Source organism: Mus caroli, chromosome 5 (assembly GCF_900094665.2).
Source record: "Mus caroli chromosome 5, CAROLI_EIJ_v1.1, whole genome shotgun sequence".
In the NCBI taxonomy this organism is placed as follows: Eukaryota; Metazoa; Chordata; class Mammalia; order Rodentia; family Muridae; genus Mus; species Mus caroli.
Window position 1 is genome coordinate 1,908,897 of NC_034574.1, and position 18,899 is coordinate 1,927,795.

The 18,899-nt window shown below is 40.8% G+C and overlaps 1 protein-coding gene across 8 annotated transcripts in view; it reads right to left on the bottom strand.

Moving 5' to 3' along the window:
- The window catches only part of Cdk14 (cyclin dependent kinase 14), a 574,714-nt gene that overhangs the window by 195,196 nt on the left and 360,619 nt on the right, over positions 1–18,899 (bottom strand). For all 8 annotated transcript variants that reach the window (XM_021162869.2, XM_029477257.1, XM_029477253.1 and 5 more), the window contains one exon: positions 11,199–11,292. In XM_021162869.2, coding sequence (XP_021018528.1) covers positions 11,199–11,292 — 94 coding nt within the window. The remainder of the gene's footprint in view (positions 1–11,198; positions 11,293–18,899) is intronic.

Sequence of the window (18,899 nt, forward strand, 5' to 3'; positions counted from 1 at the left end):
TGTGGTGGGAGTCCACTGTTTCTTCTATCATGTGGGTCAAGAGGATTGAACACACATCACTGGGTTGGGGATAGAGCCATCTCATCTACCCTGAACACATCTTTGGATGCTTCAATTTGCACTCATAGCTACATCCTTGGTTCTTTCAATTTAGAGATTGGTACTTATGGGTCCTTTAGTTCCCACACCCTTACCATAGCTGTTCGTGGCAGGCAAAAATATTTTCACTATCAAAGTGTCTACTCCTGTCCATGCCATATCTTATTTAATGAAAGAAGAGACCATCAGCGCAAAAGATAATGAACTATGTTAACAGTATTTTCGCAATTTATTATGGATACCATCCTTTTCTCTTTGAGTATATATCGTTTTAAGACCACAGGAAAACTGAGTGGAAGATATATAGAGTCCCCGTAAATATTATTTTTAAATTTATTGCAAAAACTGAACTTACCCACTTCGAAAGATCAAACATTATCTTACATTTGCTTCTACATGCTAAGAAGGTGGTTGTAATTTCCCTAAATACATTTATCATTTTGTATCTAATTCAGCACTGTGGTATATCAGGAAGACCAGCATTATGAAATGGATAGTTCTCTACAGTTCCTGATTATTTATCTCTAGAATGGAGTTTTACTATAAAGAAGAAAATTTGTAAATAATATATAGTCATAATTTTAGCTTCTTAATTACCTCAGAGTAGCGCTCTATTCAAAAGAAAGTTTTTCAAAAGAATATCGAATGAAAACATCATTAAAAGTATAGAAATTGTTACTTCTGAGCATATCAAAGTCCCAAGTGATAAATCAGTTGACGCAAATGCTAGACGTGCACAGGATGCAATGTGCACACATCACTAGTCTTCATGAGCTGTGAGCACTCTTTCATTTGTCATGAGTGTGAAGAGACTCAGGAAAGATCTAATATTCCTGCTCAAAAAGGGGTTCATCAACACCTTTCAGCTGCTTGCTTTCTACCTGGCAAACATGAAACACTTTCATACTGAATTTTCCTTACACTAAATTGATAGTAATTTGTTCTACTGAACTCTGGTTCTGAATGTTAAATGTTATCTCTGAGGAGATGTTAGTAGAACTGGGAGCTACAAATGGAATAAAAAGGAGGAAAACAGCAACTCACATCTAATTTTTTAAAAAGTGGAAAGAAAGAAACTATATTTAAATTTTTATGTACTTCCTAAATGCACTCTACATAATTTTTCAAAATATGCATTTCAAAGAAGAGCAAAGACAGCTAGCTGATCATGATGGCTCAAATCTATAATTTCATTACTCAAGAGAGTAGGCAAGATGTTTGCCGTGAGTTTGAAACAAGAATGGTCTACACATTTTGAGCTTATAATAATGAGGTCATGAAGTGTCACAATAAATAAATTAATAAATTAATTAATTAAAACGAGTGAAAATCAATTTAAGAAATTCCACTGGCCACTACATAAATCTAAGAGTTACTATGTACGTAGTGTAAGGTGCATACCAGTGCCTGCAATAAACAAAGTACCCTAAAATAAATGAATAAAAGTAGCAACAGTAATAGTGTGAAGCAGGAAGTGAAGGGAAGTAGCTGGCAGGTTATGCAGGAACTACAGGTGAAGGAGAGGAAGCCTCCAGCTGGGGATTCAGATAACGTCACTGCAGGACAGGGGCCATGGCTAATATTTAGAATGATGAATTGTGTTTAGACAAATATGTAGCTGTTAAGCATAAAGGCTGGATAGCACAGGACGTGTCCCTGTGGTGGTGTGAATGAGAGATGTGCCTTCACCACTGGGTTCCTATGTTTAAATAGTTGACTCCAGTTGGTGTCACTGTTCTGGAAGATTATAAAATCTTTAGGAGGTGGACCCTTGCTAGAAGAAGTATGCTACTGGGGGTAATCTTTTAGGGTTTATAAACTCACCCCCACCATCGTCTCCATCTCCCCATCCTGCCCCCTCTGATCCTTTTGTGTGGGTGAAATGTCATCTGCTAGCCAGATATCCGCTCCTCCCTGGATATTATGGACACTCCCTTCAGAGCCATAAGGCAAAATAAACGCTTTCTTTTGGTCATCCCATTTTTATCATAGCAACAGGTAAGTAACTAATACAGTCCCTCAGCCAGTTCTTGCCTGATCACAGGAACTGACAATCATGATGGATAACGTGTGCTAATCCTGGTATTTGGCCTTTTCCTGGAGAAGATGACACACTGCATGTATACTGTATACATGTAGTTATTAAAACATCCATAGAAAACCTTTGTTTAGATTAGTTACTATGCTAAGAGAAAAAAAATATCCTGGCACATTTATGTGTTATACTTAACACGTTTCTAGTACAACGGACCTAACAGACAGACTCTGGGAAGAATACAAATTGCCAAAGCATGCGCACAGTCTGGAAGATGTAGGGCTACCACTGTCGGAAGACAAGAGATATGGAGCATGAGTCACTTCCAACGTCACGTAGCCTGTTAACTAGATAGAAATTATTCTCTAAGGGACATGCTCCAATGACTCAGGTAGATTATTTTATAAGATAAACTTTAATCAAACAGTCACCGACTCTTATTAAACTATGGAATAATGTGACTTGAGAGATCAAGCGAGGGTAAGTTTGAGGAAGATCTGTTTCCTTGCAGAGGTTTGGGCAGGAGAAGACGGAAGGTCCCTTTTCTTCATGAAAAGATTAATAGCCAAGACAGAGTCACTCAGAAGGGTAAACTCTTCAGGAGAAGAAGGGAAGGGAAGTAACAAAATCAAGGTAGGAAACACATTATTAATCAAGAATTGCAAGAGATGAGTATGGGGCTGGAGCAGGCTGTTTGGGAATCTTTATTACCTCCTGTATGTAATACTGGGTACAGAAGAACATTAAAAAAAAGTGACAATTTTTAAATATCAAGTTTTAATATTTGTTAAATTTTATGTGTATGAATATTTACCTACATGTACGTACACTACTTGCATGTCTCGTGCAAGTGGAGGTCAGGAGAGGGCTTCCTGGAATTGGAGTCAGTGGTTGTGAGCCATCATGTGGATGATAAGAACAGAACCCTGGTCCTCTGAAAGAGCTGAAAGGGCTTCAAACTGCTGAGCCACCTCTCCAGCCTCAGAAAGAACAGTCTGTGTAACTTAGTCTGACAAGTGCTACATATCTGCAGATTCTACCTACTAGAAACAAGACACTAGATCCAACCCAGTGGTTGGAGTTGAAGGGGAGCCATCTCAGAAGATGACTGTACAAGAAAAAAGTTCTTAGGAACAAAGATTTGTTTCCTTACCAGTGGAAATATATTTACAAATGAAGGGAAAAAGGCCCTGAAAGGTAGAATTTGAGTTATACTCCAATTCCTGTACATCCCAAGATTTTACAAAGTGTCACCGCCCCCTCAGATGTGTGTGCCCTGCTACAGCAGAATCTGAGCAGGTTTTTCAGTCAGGCACATCCGTGAGCTCGCCAGTGCAAATGGGAGAAAGGATGGTGAGCAATGGAAGTGCCCTATGGTCTGAAAGCAATAAGGTGACAATTCACACTTCCACATTCATCACAGGTGACGCCATTGTGGTGGCTACAATGAGCCTTGGATAAATGGAAATAAAAGCAGGCATTTGAATCGATGGCTGACAGAAGATGGCTCCCTAAAATGTTGTCTACCAGCCTGACATGATTTAATGAAAATTGAGATAGCCAGTGTAGCAATTTTAAACAATGGTCCCATTATTTTGACACATGCCTTTCCTAAAATTGCAGACTATGTCCCCTCTGGACTTTGGGAGATATATGACTGCTTTGCTCAAGAGAGACAGGGTAACTATGTGACTTCCAGGGTTGAGTTTAAAAAGACAGAGTATCTTCTGCTTCTTTGGGATACCTGCTGTTAGAGACCAACCATTGTGTTGTTAGGAAGTCTAAGTCAGTCAAGTGGGAGGGACCCCCTGGAGATAGCCAGGACTCTACAGAAAGAAACTGAGTATTTGGCCAGTCTACTTGTTGCAACCAGCACTAGCCACAATTTCTCATCAAACTCCAGAACTTCCCAGGAAAGCCCTAATTGAGTTAGTTGAATTAGGAAAGAGAAATCTGTAAAATTTTTGGTATTGATTAAAAGCACAGTTTTGGGTTGGTTGCAGGATGAGACACAATTGGAATAGAAAAGTAGCTATATACCAACATACATCCATGTATTGACAAAATGGTAACATATTTATGATTGTACATAATATGTTTACTATATATTATTTTATATGTAATATAAAATGGAAACACATTCATTTAAACAAAAATACTCTATATCAATTATTAATTAATAAAGCAATTAATTGATTTCTTAATTGATAATAAAATAACAATATTAATTAACAAGCTATTAACTTAGAAACAGGTAATAAAATCATTCTGTTTCTATAACAATGTCTCAAATCAACCAAAGTTCTCAAAAGGTGGTCAGCATCCATCTTCATAGGTAACAATTATGGTCTCTTTCTGTTCCTGTGCTGAGAGAGTACTATATACCCTGTCAGGGTCTCCCTTCATTATCCTCTACGTTGTTATTTAAGTCTCTCCCCCTCTTTTTAAAGGCACCATCTACTCTCCCCATTCTCTCTGGCTTTTTGCAATACTTTGATCTATGCCTACCTCAATCTTCAGCATCATTTACAACTACTCTAAACTACATCATTTAAAAATATTTATGATGGCACTCCAGCCAGTGAAGCAGATTCGTCCCTTGATCAGTCATCATCAGGGAAGCTTCCTCCTATGGCAGACCGAAACAAGTACAGAGACCCATAGCCAGACATGCAGAGAGTGAGAGAGCTTGGGGCACTCAGCCCTTAACAGGATGTCTCCAAGGAATGCCTCCATGAAAGGGCTCATGAAACCCAATGGGAGAGGAGGCAAGAAAATTGTAAAAGGCCAGAGGGTGGAGGACACCATGCATAACCCTTAAAATCAGCAAAATCTCTGTACGTAAGAACTTTCAGAGACCCAGGCAGCATGCACAGGGTTTGCACAGGCCTGCACCAGATGGGGTCCTAGAGCTGAAAGGAGAAGTGGCAGAGGCTCCCATCCATGACCCAGGAGCAATTTCCAACTAAACCACATGCAAACAAAAATTTAGTTTCCTCCAAGGGAGTCTCACTGGGGAAATCAACTACACTTAAGGGCAGCTGCATGCCCAGCAGGAGACGGCCAGCAGAAAACCCACTCAGAGGCATCTTTGAAGGTTCCTTATCTCATGTCATATCATGACTTTTCTCCTTTTTTATTTTTAACATACATACACACACACACACACATACACATATATACACACTTACATATATACATATATATGTGTACACACACGCACACACACAATTTCTCCATTTAGTGTTTTTGTAGTATTCCTGAGTGTGCAAACAAATGGGTCTCTTTCTTGTGCTTTCCCGTGGGCTCTTTTCCTTCTAGTTGTTTGTGTTGTGCTATTCTTATGTATTAGCCTTTATTTATCTTTTTATTTTAATTATCCTTAGAATCCTGATTGTTTTCCAGTGAGAGACAGAAAGGGGGTCAATCAGGATGGGAGGGAAACTGTGTTGGAACTGGGAGGAAGAGAGGGAGAAGAAATCATAATTAGGATATATTATATGAGAAAAAAATGCATTTTCAATAAAAGGGAAAATATTTATGATGCAAAAACATGTAAGCATCGACTTAAAAGCTCTCAGGGTAAGACTAGCCCTTTCTTCTGACCCATCTCTCAGAGATGGCTGTGCTCACTGTCTTCCAGTATTTCCTGGCACGCTCACATAATGGAGCTGTAACCTGGCTTTACTAATCTGGCCTCCTAGAAGTATTTGCTCAGAAGTTCCAAACATGGTGTCTTCTCAACAGCCTCCTTAACCTCACTGGATTCCACAAGGCAGAGAACAAATGCTTCAGGCTCTAGTTCTGACACTCAAAATCAGTGAGCTCAGGCTCTCTGTACTCGGGCATTCTTCTGTCTCCTCTGAGCCAACATCTGCTCTTCCAAATAGACACATTTCTCACTTTCTTCAATCTGTGCCAACTCTCGTGGTGAGCTGACTCAGAGCCCCTATCTCCAACTGTCACATAACTCCAGCCTAAGACATTCACCCAAGTGCTGTGCAAATTCTCTTTGTTGATTCACTTAGTATTGATATGTACTATTATATGATAACCTATACTATCAAATATATTATATACTGTGCAGTTCACACAAAGCAAACACTTCCCGCCTGAGAACATGCTTCGTGTAAAGAAGGCCAAAGCAGTGAGCATGTCAGTCAGAACTCTCTTTGATTGTGAACACTGCCCTTAGTGTAACAGATTTGGTCTTGAGAAATTTCATTATAATACTGTTGTTCTGAGCTACTCTTTCTGCCTGAAATGCTTGCATCCCTAGTATCTTTATGCTTCTGCCTGCTAGTACCAACCTCGAGTCAATAAGTACCACCTCCATAGAAAATTCTGAACATGGTAAGGAAGCCAGTGTCTCCCAAAGCAACAGCTGAAGTATAGCATCTCCTTATTTTCTTATTTATTGTCTTCCCTTGTGGGAAGATTTTACTCATCAACAGTCCTGAAGAGTCTCCTGTGCATACACACACTGTGTCCACCCTGTTGTCCCTACTCCAGAGCTAAGACATCATCTCCTGAGTTTCTCCACATGCCCAGCCCTAGAAATATCTTAAACATCCACCTGCCTGAGGGATAATCTTGCAATACCATACATTTTTAGAATTAAAAATTTTGGTCAACAAGAGATGAATGCACTCAATTGCAAGCCTGATGATCATTTATGGCAGAAAGAGCTGACACCACAAAGTAGCCTTCCGATCTCCACATGTATACTGTAGCATGCATGTGTCTGAACACACACACACACAAATAAATAAAATTCAATAAAAATGTAACAATTACATGAAAGAACTCAAGCCATTTAGTTCATCCTCATTTTTGCAGATTTAGAAAGCACCACTCAATTCGAGAAAGCAGCTAACTCAAGGAACCCTCTTTCACTACTTTAATTAATATAAGATTCAGTATGATTGATGAGTCTTCCATCTGCCAATCCCAGCAAGCACCAGGAACTACATTCCTAAAAGTTCTTTTTTTTTTTTTTTTTTAAAGATTTATTTATTTATTATATGTAAGTACACTGTAGCTGTCTTCAGACACTCCAGAAGAGGGCGCCAGATCTCGTTACGGATGGTTGTGAGCCACCATGTGGTTGCTGGGATTTGAACTCTGGACCTTCGGAAGAGCAGTTGGGTGCTCTTACCCACTGAGCCATCTCACCAGCCCCCCCTAAAAGTTCTTAATGTTTAACTGTCCTGAGAGCCATGGTCATATTTTCCATGGACTTCACCATAGCACACGATTCTTTTATACCACACTGTATTTAGAACTAGAGGGAAAGAGCTGAAACAGCCCAATGGAATGAGCTCATTTAAACAGAATCACAGCAATGATGGTACAAATCTCCGCCACCAACATTCCACCATGACTCTATAGCTGTTACAGCCAGTGGCTGAAAACACACTACCAGCTTTCCTGTACATTCCATATGGCTTCCCTAGCCCATTATGTAGTCACAGCATCAGCTTTCCATTCTTATAACCCTGGAAACAGCCACAACAAGTCCAAAAGACAGCAATTGGACTACTTCTCTGCAGTCCATTCAAACAGAAACAAGGGAGCTTAAGGAAGCATCTTGAAGCTTTAAAGCTAAATGAGATTTTCTTTTAAAACTATCTTACACACAGACACACACAGACACACACACAGACACACACAGACACATACACAGACACACACACATACACACAGACACACACACAGACACACACAGACACACACACAGACACACACAGACACATACACAGACACATACACAGACACACACACATACACACAGACACACACACAGACACACACACATTTAAATCCTGACTGACACATACGCTGATGAAGGTGAATATTTTAACCAATGTCACATAATATAAAATAGGTTAACAACTAGCAGATGAAATTCCACGGTGGGCTAGGAGACCTGGCAGGCAGAGATATGTGAGACAGTCAGGTTTATGGACATTCAAAGACTCTGGGCGAAAAAGACCAGGCCTGTAAAAGCAGAACCATGTGCCCCACCCCCGCCCCGCTCCCCCTTGTCACCACTACTGTACTCTGGCCATGAGCCACATAAACCCGGAAGCATCTACCAAGGATTCTGACAGCTGTGCACGTCCCCTTCCCATTTGCTCAGCTGTTCTGAAGTGAGAGACAGATATTCCGAGGGTTCTACCATGGGGCTTCTTATCTTCAAGCCAGAATAATGTGTTCAGAATACAAATTCTTCTTCTTAGTTGTGAATTTTGTCACTTACCTAAATGAACCTATCTGCTGCTCGTGTTTTACAGCTAATGGAGGTGAACAGAACACACAGGGTTATATCTTAGGACAGGCAATGCGCAGGACGGAAAACAAACTGTTCCTCCCCTAGGCCAGCAGAGCTGCTCTTTAGGAACTTGGTGAATATGCACATGTAATTCCACTTGCTTTGAATAGGTCCTGTACAAATTCTACCACGTTTCTTCCTGTCTTGCATATGAACATCATGAATTCAAGGAAAATGATTTAATGGGAAATTGCAGGTGGAAGGGATGTCGGCTTGCTGTACATGCCAACATGGTTGTGGTGCACTGAAAATGAATGAATTGGATTTGTTAAAAATGTGACCTGCTCTCTCCCACAGAGGAGGGAGGACACACAAAGGAAGGAAGACAGAAAGACTTTCATTGACCGATCTTTGCTGCCGTGTACATTTTTAATAAAGACTCAGTATGTGGGAAGTAATTACAATGACTATCTTCAGTTACAAGATATTAATTGTGTGCTCCACAGTTATTAACCACCTTTAAACATACAGTTTATAGGCAAGTGAATGGGCTTAATCCTGATATTAAGACACAAAACAAACCAAATAATCCGATGTTTCACGACTTTCAAAGTTGATTGTCTCCTTGACAATGCTTTACCAGAGGCCTGATATACAACTGGCATTTAAGAAAAGAGGTGCTGGCAGTTTCTAGCAGGTGCCTGTTGGAGGAGACGTAATTCCCATTTAATAGCCATTTCGATTTAGGCCAGATATAAAAGGTCACTGAGGATAGAGGGTTTATCCCCCATCGAGTCCACCTTACTGAGTTTGTCTAGCATCCTTATCCAATGATCAACAAACCCTAAGAGGGGATTTCTTAACATGCTATAAAGCTACATTTGCAAATGTCAACAGTCCAGATGAGAATATGAAATATTTAGGATTAATGACATTTGATGTCCAAAGTTCCTAGACTACTTCTTTTGATTTTTTCCCCCTAATTCTTCAGGGCAAAAAATACTGTCAATTAATTCTAAATCAGTCATCTTCCAGAAAAGATAACCTTCAGCTTCTAACTATCACAGGACATTTTATCTTAAAGAGCATTATGTACATCAAGTGTCTGTGCGAAATGAAACAGTGCCGTCCGTCGCTGCAGTGATGGTGGTTATCCGAATTCACAGATCTCTGTGCTCCAGGGAGAGAAAATCCTGCTCCGGTGCATCAGTGATCCCATGGGAAATTTGTAGTGATTTAGCTCTCTGGCTTATTAAGAGACTCACTATGGTTCAAAGGCCTCTGAATAAAATTTGAAAAACATTGCCATAAAATTAAGAAATGGGAGCTAAATCTCCATACAGAGAGAAATTAAAAAAAAAATGTCCCGTGATATAACTTATCTGTATTATACAAGCATTTCTAGAAGGAAATGCTGATGAGAAGCTCATTTTCTTAGTTTTATTGCTACACCATGTGATTCCTACTCATATAACTATTTGGGTTTACTTTGAACTCATTCTGAAATAATATACATGAAAAAACTAATCTTTTTAAAAAAGTTTTCTCATCTATTAATTTTATTTATTTTTTTTTTTGAGATAAAAAACTTGAATTTGCTATACTGTCAAAGTTGGCCTTGAAATCCTGATCCTTCTGTGTCTGCCTCCCAAACACTAAGGTTAAAGGTCACACACCTTTAACCTTATTATTTTACATACAAGAAAGTAATTCTTTTAGCATAAATCAAATTTAAAAACTTTAAAATACTATATAATTCTTGTTTCATAGGGTTCAGCATTAAAGGCTAACTAGAAACTTAAGAAATTAGTCTCTTATATTAGGGATATAGGCTCATAATAGCTCCATGGTTAAAGCAGTTGCCACATGAGCAACTGAAGGTTGTGAAAATATCAGTGAGGGTTCCTTATACCCTTGCCTCAGCTTCGCATGTTAACTCTTTACCCAGAACATTTGCCACAACTAAAAACACACATTGGTACATGGACATTGCCTAAATCCCACATTTCATGTGGACCTCACTAATTTTTCTCCATTAGGTTTCAATGCTCCAGGGGTCCACCCATGAGGCCACATGACTGAGTTGCCACATCCTCCTGGCTTCCCCTCTGGATTGCAGTAGGCTTTCAGACGTCCGTGCTTTTGATGACACCAGCAAGTTTTGAATAGTATGAGTCAGTGGTCCTGTAAAATATCTTGCATTTTGGATCCATGTAGTACGTATTTCATAGTTAGGATAGACTTACAGTTGGAGGAAGAAGATGACCGACGTGAGGCACATTTTCCTCAGATTATCTCTGGAGAACATGCCACCATGTGACTTCTCAGAGAGGAGAGCCATCTTAAGGACCTTGTTGAGGCAAATTTTGCCTAGTCTTCTCTGGAAGGTCACCATGCCCTCCTCACCTTCCATTTTCCATACTCAGTGCTACTGAAGACAGTAATCCAAGCCCACAGAACTCATGTGGAGGGTGGTATGTAGGTGATTCACATCTTCTTGAAAGATGGAGTTACTACTCCTGCATGTTCACGGACAGCCCCTCATTCTATGAGATGTCCCGAGTCTCACTCATTCTTACTATTTTATCATTTTATTCTTCACATATGAGAATTTAAAAGGAAACTAGTCAATGAATTCCCTGCTTCATAAAGGCAAAAAAAAAAAAAAAAAGCTAGAACTCAATGTGAAAATGGACAAACATATTTTAAAATATTTCCAGCAGTTCATTAAGTCACCAAGTAACTAATTAGAAACAAGTTTTTCTGAGAAGCACTTTGTGCAGAACTTACCAGAAATATCCGTTCAAGTTGATCCTGAATGTCTTTCATTCCTGGAAACGCAGCAACTCCTTGGATCATCTCAACGAAGATACAGCCAACTCCCCTGAACAGAGAAGAATCATTATAAAAGCTGCTATAATTCTGCTTAGAAAACCAAATCAGAGATTAGGATGTCCTGGCCCCAGGGAAGAGGCAATGAATAAATAACTCTTGATGATCAATCAAAGCTGTGAGATACACCTAGACCCACATTCTGTGCCTGACTGTTTCTGTTGACCCGGGAGGACCCTAAACATGCTCAGCCACGCTGGTCCTGAAAACAATGGACATGAATGAAGCAGCAGCAGGTCTCAGGAGTTTCCTCATGTTGCAGGTGAGAAAGTCCTTGGCTGGGCACAGGGAAGCCTCTGGGGTGGGGTCCTGTCCCAACACCTTTTCCAGCTACGTTTCACAGACTCGTAATAGGCTGCACTTTCAGCTGCCAGTGGTTCTGAATGTGCTCTAAACCAGCATCACCTGGGAAACTTTTAAAACCCACAAATGCTCTAACCACAAACCCCGAAGATTCTGTCCAGACATGAGCTGCTGAAATGGTTCAGGGCAGCTATGTCCAGGGTTGCTGAGTTAGACTCATCCCATGCCAAACAGAAATGCTCACCTTCTCATGTGTTTGCTCTTGAGCTCTAAATCCAACCCAACCTCTAATCCTGGAGAGGACATGATAGTCTTCTCCTCATGAGCTTGGTAGAATGCCCTTTCTCAATGCAGCTATCATCCAATGAACTCAAACTTGCCACCTCCCTGAACTGCCATGCTCACAGTCCCTATCCACACATAGGCAAACAGCTAGTCAATCGCAGTCTCTATCCACAGTACAGGCAAACAGCTAGTCAATCGCAGTCTCTATCCACAGTACAGGCAAACTGCTAGTTAAATACTTGTGCTTAGCTTTGTGAGAACAAGTCATTTGGAACAACATGGCAGGAACCTGAAATAAACCAAGAAAAGAAGTACCAATGGCAAAGAAGTAGTATAAACCTGTCATTTCTTGCACATGAAGACCTCTGACCCCATCTGGTTCCTGCCTGCAGGAGACAGGATGTACAGACAGCTTGGTAATTTTTTTTTTTTTTATCTCTCTACTTTAGAACCATTCTCTGTCATTTTTAATGTTTCTATCTTCAACATGTTTAGGCTTCCTGACTGACAATACAAGGCATCTGTCTTAGTCAGGGTTTCTATTCCTGCACAAACATCATGACCAAGAAGCAAGTTGGGGAGGAAAGGGTTTATTCGGCTTACACTTCCATACTGCTGTTCATCACCAAGGAAGTCAGGACTGGAACTCAAGCAGGTCAGGAAGCAGGAGCTGATGCAGAGGCCATGGAGGGATGTTCTTTACTGGCTTGCTTCCCCTAGCTTGCTCAGCCTGCTCTCTTATAGAACCCAAGACTACCAGCCCAGAGATGGCCCCACCCCCCAAGGGGCCTTTCCCTCTTGATCACTAATTGAGAAAATGCCTTACAGCTGGATCTCATGGAGGCATTTCCTCAACTGAAGCTCCTTTCTCTGTGATAACTCCAGCTGTGTCAAGTTGACACAAAACTAGCCAGTACAGCATCTCTTCAAATGCTGCACTGATTTCAATCTAGGGCAAGCAAACCATTGTATCCTTAACTTATGTCAGAATGCCATGGGGTAAAAGGCAAGTGACCTACTTCTGTACAGCTGTTCCAGTTGTTATCGCAGTTGTGATCAAGACTGTTTTGAATTAAAGTCATACATTAGTGGGAATGTTTTTCCCATAATGCATGCCACATAACTTCTAGTTAAATGCACACATAAGGGTTTATGTGCCAAAGTGACTGCACAAATCCCACATTACATCATAAACACAATTTCACTCAGAGAATGAGAATTAGTTTCATATCATTCTAGACAGATGGAACTCAGATGTCTGACTACATCTAGTTGAAATGCTAGTATGGTGGTTTTCTACATTTTTCTGCCAAGAATTCTTTTCAAGGTTATTGGCCCGTGTTTCCACTGCCTTCTTATTTAAGCTCACATTAAACATTGTGGATTTGGAATACCCACACCTTCCTGTTTGTACATAAAAATAAACTCTCTGCTGTCTGCCTTCTGCCTTTCTCATCTTGCTCCCATCCCCTGCAACACCGACCGAAGCCGACCACATCCTATGTGTGCAGAGCTGAGCTTGCCAGAGGGGTGGGGAGGTATCAGATACACGGTCAGGACTACCTACAGAATTTCTTTTACATCTACTTCTCCTAGTTTACATAATTTCCAGAATATGATACTTAGAGGACAAACCCACACTATAGTTCTGTTCAGTTGGAACAAAATGATGTAGTTAGCACTGCAGATTTTAAATGCTTGGCTGGCTGAGAGGTTGGGACATTCATTTCTAATGGATGTTTCATATTACATCATCTTTCTCAAAAACACTTAAGAGTACACTAATGAAGCTGAAAGAATTATACTTAATGACCATATAGAAATTATAATGCACAAGAAAATAAAGAGTAGAGCTACACACATATCAGTATTATTAATACAGAATTCTTTTTTGGTGGAATTGCCAAGCAGCAACAAAAGTCCTTTCATTCACATGAAGGAACTGCTCTGTCTCCCCTCCCCCCATTAGTTGCTGCTCCTTCAGCAGACAGAGTAAGTTGACAGCACTGAGTGGTTTGCTGAGAGCAAATCTATCTACTTATGCACTACATTTAAGAAGTGATGCTGTGCATGGGGCAATGTCTTCTTTGTGGCTTCCCCTGGCCCCTGAGAAATTGAATGATTATATAATGACTATCTACTGAGTCTAAATTCTTCTTTAAGAAAACATGGGCAATCCTGGAAACATGGCTCATGGTGTTTACATGCATGAAGACCTGAGTTCAAATTCCCAGCATGCACATATACAAACTTGGGCGTGGTGATGCCCACCCGTAATCCTAACACTGTGGTGGCTGAGACAGACAAGAGAGGAGGATCGCTGGGGCTTGCTGGTCACCAGCCTAGCTCCAGGTCATGTGACCGTTTGAAGGGGGTAAGACATAGACGATTGAACAGGTCACCTGATATCTTCCTCCAGTCTCCACGTGAAGGCACACCAGCCTGTGTACTTGCATACACACATGCATACACCACATGAATAAACATACACACTACAAAGAAAGAACACAGGGTTGCTGCATAAGTTCAGTTAAAATGCCTCGTGAGATTCAAAGTACTGACTTTATGATTACTCAACTGGAAAGGTATCTTGATGCAGTCACACAGCTTTAAAATTTTGAAACTCAAATTTTAGAAATGTAACTTAGGTCATTGGTATAGGGATCATCCACCCCCACCCCCGAGGTAAAAAATAAAATAATGAATTCCAATGACATCACTAGTTTAACTGGCTTGGGATTGGAGATTTGGCTCAACAGTTGAGGTATATACTACTAAGGGGACCTGAGTTTGGTCCTTGCACCCAAATTATAGCTCAAAGCTGCCTGTCAACACAGCTTCAATGAGGCCTGAAGCCTCTGGCTCCCACAGGCACTGCACTCCTGCATATAGACATTCCTACCCTAATACTTACATGCATATGGCCAACTAAAAATAAAATCTTTCCAATTTTTAACATAGCACTTCAAACAAAATTGGCAATTCTTTGCCATAATAAGAAAAGAATGATGTCCTTTTGGGCCTCGATGCCTTTAATTTAGCTGTCTTTATTGTGAAAAACAACACAAAGTTAACCATAAAAATAGAGTATAAAAGTGAATTTAAATAAAGTCAAAGGAAACTACATGATTTTTGATGCTAAAAACCAATCTAAAAATGTGGAAAATAACCGCAGCATTTATTATTAACTGACACCGACACTATTTCTTTCTGCAGTTTAGTAGGGTGATATATAGCGAATTAACAATATTTTAAAATATCTTTTTAAAGCCAATTTTCCTCCTTCTTCTCTTCCTTTAATTTTGTTTACTTGTTTTTGGTAGTGCTGGGTTCAAAGCTAAGCTTCTGCACCTATTAGGCAAATGGTTTGTCTCTGAGCTATATCCCCAGTCTGACATTCTTTACTTCTCACATCTGATTTCATGCTGGAGATCAAACCTAGAGACTTGCACACACTAAGCAGGTATTGTAGCACTGAGGTCCACCTGACCAGTAATGTCATTCTGTATTAAGAGAATAAACAGATGATCTATACTTTCCCTATTTTTCATATTCACTCCTCATTATAGGTAAGGCCAAATAAAATATGAAAGTCATGGGCAACGTTAAGAAAAGTATGGCGCCGGGCGTGGTGGCGCACACCTTTGATCCCAGCACTTGAGAGGCAGAGGTAGCTAGATCTCTGAGTTCAAGGCCAGCCTGGTCTACAGAGTGAGTTCCAGGACAGCCAGGGCTACACAGAGAAACCCTGTCTCGAACCCCCTACCCCCCAAAAAAAGAAAAAGAAAAAGTATGTTTCTTGGACTTGAGCTTTGTGCAAGGTGGATCTATTTTCATTATTCTACATACAGCCAGCCAATTAGACCACCACCATTCATTGAAGATGTTTTCTTTTTTCCACTGTATGGTTTTGGCTTCTTTGTTGAAGATAAAATGTTCCTAGGTATATGGATTTATTTCTGGGTCATTGATTCTCTTCCATTGATGGACCCCTCTGTCTCTGTACCAATACCACGTGGTCTTTTTTACTATTGCTTTGTAGTACAGCTTGGGGTCAGGGATGGTGATTTCCCCCAGATCTTTTATTGTTGAGTACTGTTTTGGGTATCCTGGAATTTTAGTTTTTCCAGATGAAGTTGAGAATTGCTCTTTCCATGTCTCTGATGAATTGTGTTGGAATTTTGATGGGGTTTGCATTGACTCTGTAGATTGCTTTTGGTAAAATGACCGTTTTCAATATGTAATCCTGCCAATCCATGAGCATGGGAGAGCTTTCTATCTTCTGAGATCTTCTTCGATTTCTTTCTTCAGGGATTTGAAGTTCTTCTAATGCAGATCTTTCACTTGCTTGGTAAGAGTTGTATCAAGATATTTTATAGTATTTGTGGCTATTATAAAAGGTGTTGTTTCCCTAATTTCTTTCTCAGCCTGCTTCTCATTTGTATAAAGGAAGGCTACTGATTTGTTGGAGTTAATTTTATATGCAGCCACTTTGCTGAAGTTGTTTAACAGCTGTAGGCATTCTCTGGTAGAACTGTGGCGGTAGCTTATGTATACTATCATATCATTGCAAATAGCAAAACTTTGACTTCCTCCTTTCCAATTTGTAACCCCGTGGTCTCCTTTTGTTGTCTAATTGCTTCAGCTAGGACTTCAAGTACAATGTTGAATAGATAGGTATATTCTCAGGACTCAATGGGGGTGACCTTAGCCAAAATGCCCAACATCAGGGAGAGGGAACCGGAAGAGCCCACCACAAGTAGATAAATAGGGCCTTAAGTAGAGGGATGGATTACTAACACACCGTCAAAATTTCTGACCCAGAATTGTGCCTGTCTAAAAGAATTGAAGGGACAAAAGTAGAGAAGAGACTGAAGCCTAGTGTGGCTGTCCACTGAGAGGCTCTACCAGCAGCTGACTGAGACAGATGCAGACACTTACACCCAACCATTGGACTGAAGTCAGGACCCCTATGGAGGAATTAGGGGAAGGATTGAAGAAACTGAAAGGATGGGCAACCCCATAGGAAGACCAGCAGTCTCAATTAACTGGGGCCCTGGGGAGCTCCTAGAGTCTGAGCCACCAACCAGGCAGCATACATGGGCTGCTCCCAGGCCCCTGGTACATATATAGCAGAGGACTGCCTGGCCTCAGTGGGAGATGTGCCTAATCTTTGAGAGACCTGAGGCCTCAGGGAAGGGGGAGGCCTCTGTGTGTCAGGGAGCACCCTCTTGGAGGCTAGGGGGAGGAGGAGTGATGTGAGGAACTATGGGAGAGGGGGCAAGGAGGCGGGGCAAAGCTGGAACATAAAAAAATTTTTTTTTAAAGAGAAAGGCTACAATTAAAATTCAAAAAAATAAAGACAGCTATGTTGCATTTCCATGCGTACAAACACGGCAGTTTTAGTATAGCTTACATGTCTCCATGGTAAGGCAAACAGTGTCTGAGGACATGCTACACTTGGGGTGGAAGGCTAGCAGAGACTCGGAGACCTGGAGGATAGAAGGGCTAGAGAGTCTCAGCCTGTTGGACTGTGGAATATGGGAAAAACACAGGCATAGGGCATGTCAGGTAGAGGAAAGAGAGTCTAGTAAGCAGAGAATCTTGAGAGAGTCAAGTCCACATATGTGTGAAAAAGTGGAAGAAAGGGTAAAGCAGCCAAAAATCATATTGACTTCTAAGAAATTTTTGTTTCACGCCTCAGCAAGAACCCACCCACCCTTTTTATCTAATACTCAGAGGAAGAAACTTGACAGCTGCTGTACCCACAGATACCCAATTTGTGCTGACTAAGCAATAACAGAGGGGCTGGAATGACAGCTCAGGGGTTAAAAGCACTGGCTGATTTTCCAGGGTATCCGGGTTCCAGGGATACCAGAATTCAATTCTCAACACCCACATAGCAGCTCACAACTGTCTACTAACTCCAGTTCTAGAGGATCAGAAGTCCTCTTCTGGTCCCCACAGTCACTATATGCATAGGCTTCATAGATATACATGCAGGCAAAAACACCCATAAGAGATAAACAAACAAACAAACAAACAAACGACACACCTTTCAGAGTAGAACCAATTACAATAGCTAGTTGTTAAGTCACCTGGCCCTTCCCAGTCCTAGCAGCAATCACTGTAGGGAAAAGACCTGCTCCTTCTCCAGATGCCCAGGGAGAGGTAGGTGCAGAACAACATACAGGACCACAGGCCAACTCCTTCTCCAGATGCCCAGGGAGAGGTAGGTGCAGAACAACATACAGGACCACAGGCCAACTCCTGCCTACTGGGAAGTTTCATATGGCCTCGGAGAAATGGAAGCATTCTGTTTCCTCTCCAATTTATTTACTTTTATTGACATATTAAAGTGTACACAGTACACAGTACACACACACACACACACACACACANAGAGAGAGAGAGAGAGAGAGAGAGAGAGAGAGAGAGAGAGAACATTGTCTTGACAAGATGCTCTGAAATAGATGTGTGCAGTAGTAAGAATCTAGCTAATTAACATCTGCATTACTTTCTGTGTGAGAAAGCCCGATATTCACACCAGGGTTTCTCAGTAACCCACTGCACTGTCATTATCCTGTCACCACCTGTGTTGGGAGGCTTCTGGATCACTCCTTATTGTCACTTTCAGTCCTTGATCAGCATCCCTTGATTAAAGATGGGTAAAGCAGTGAGCCACAGAGACAATATGAATAGGGACATGCTTCAAACACAAGTCCTGTAAGGATTTCTTCTCAAGATGCAGGGTTTGGGAGTTGGTTGGTATAATAGGGTGAAAGAATTATTCATCTCTATGAGCTATTACCACAAAGAATTTTTCTTCTGTTAGAAGATTGGGGCGAATATCTCATTTCTTGAGAGAAATGCCTTTTACTTTATAACATACATGCCAGGACAATCAGCCCGTAAAAACTGGATTTTATATGTAGATGCACAGAAGCTGGGATCTAAGTCCAGGAAATGTTTTTCTACCCTATATTTTTTCTTTTATGCCTATACTGTCTC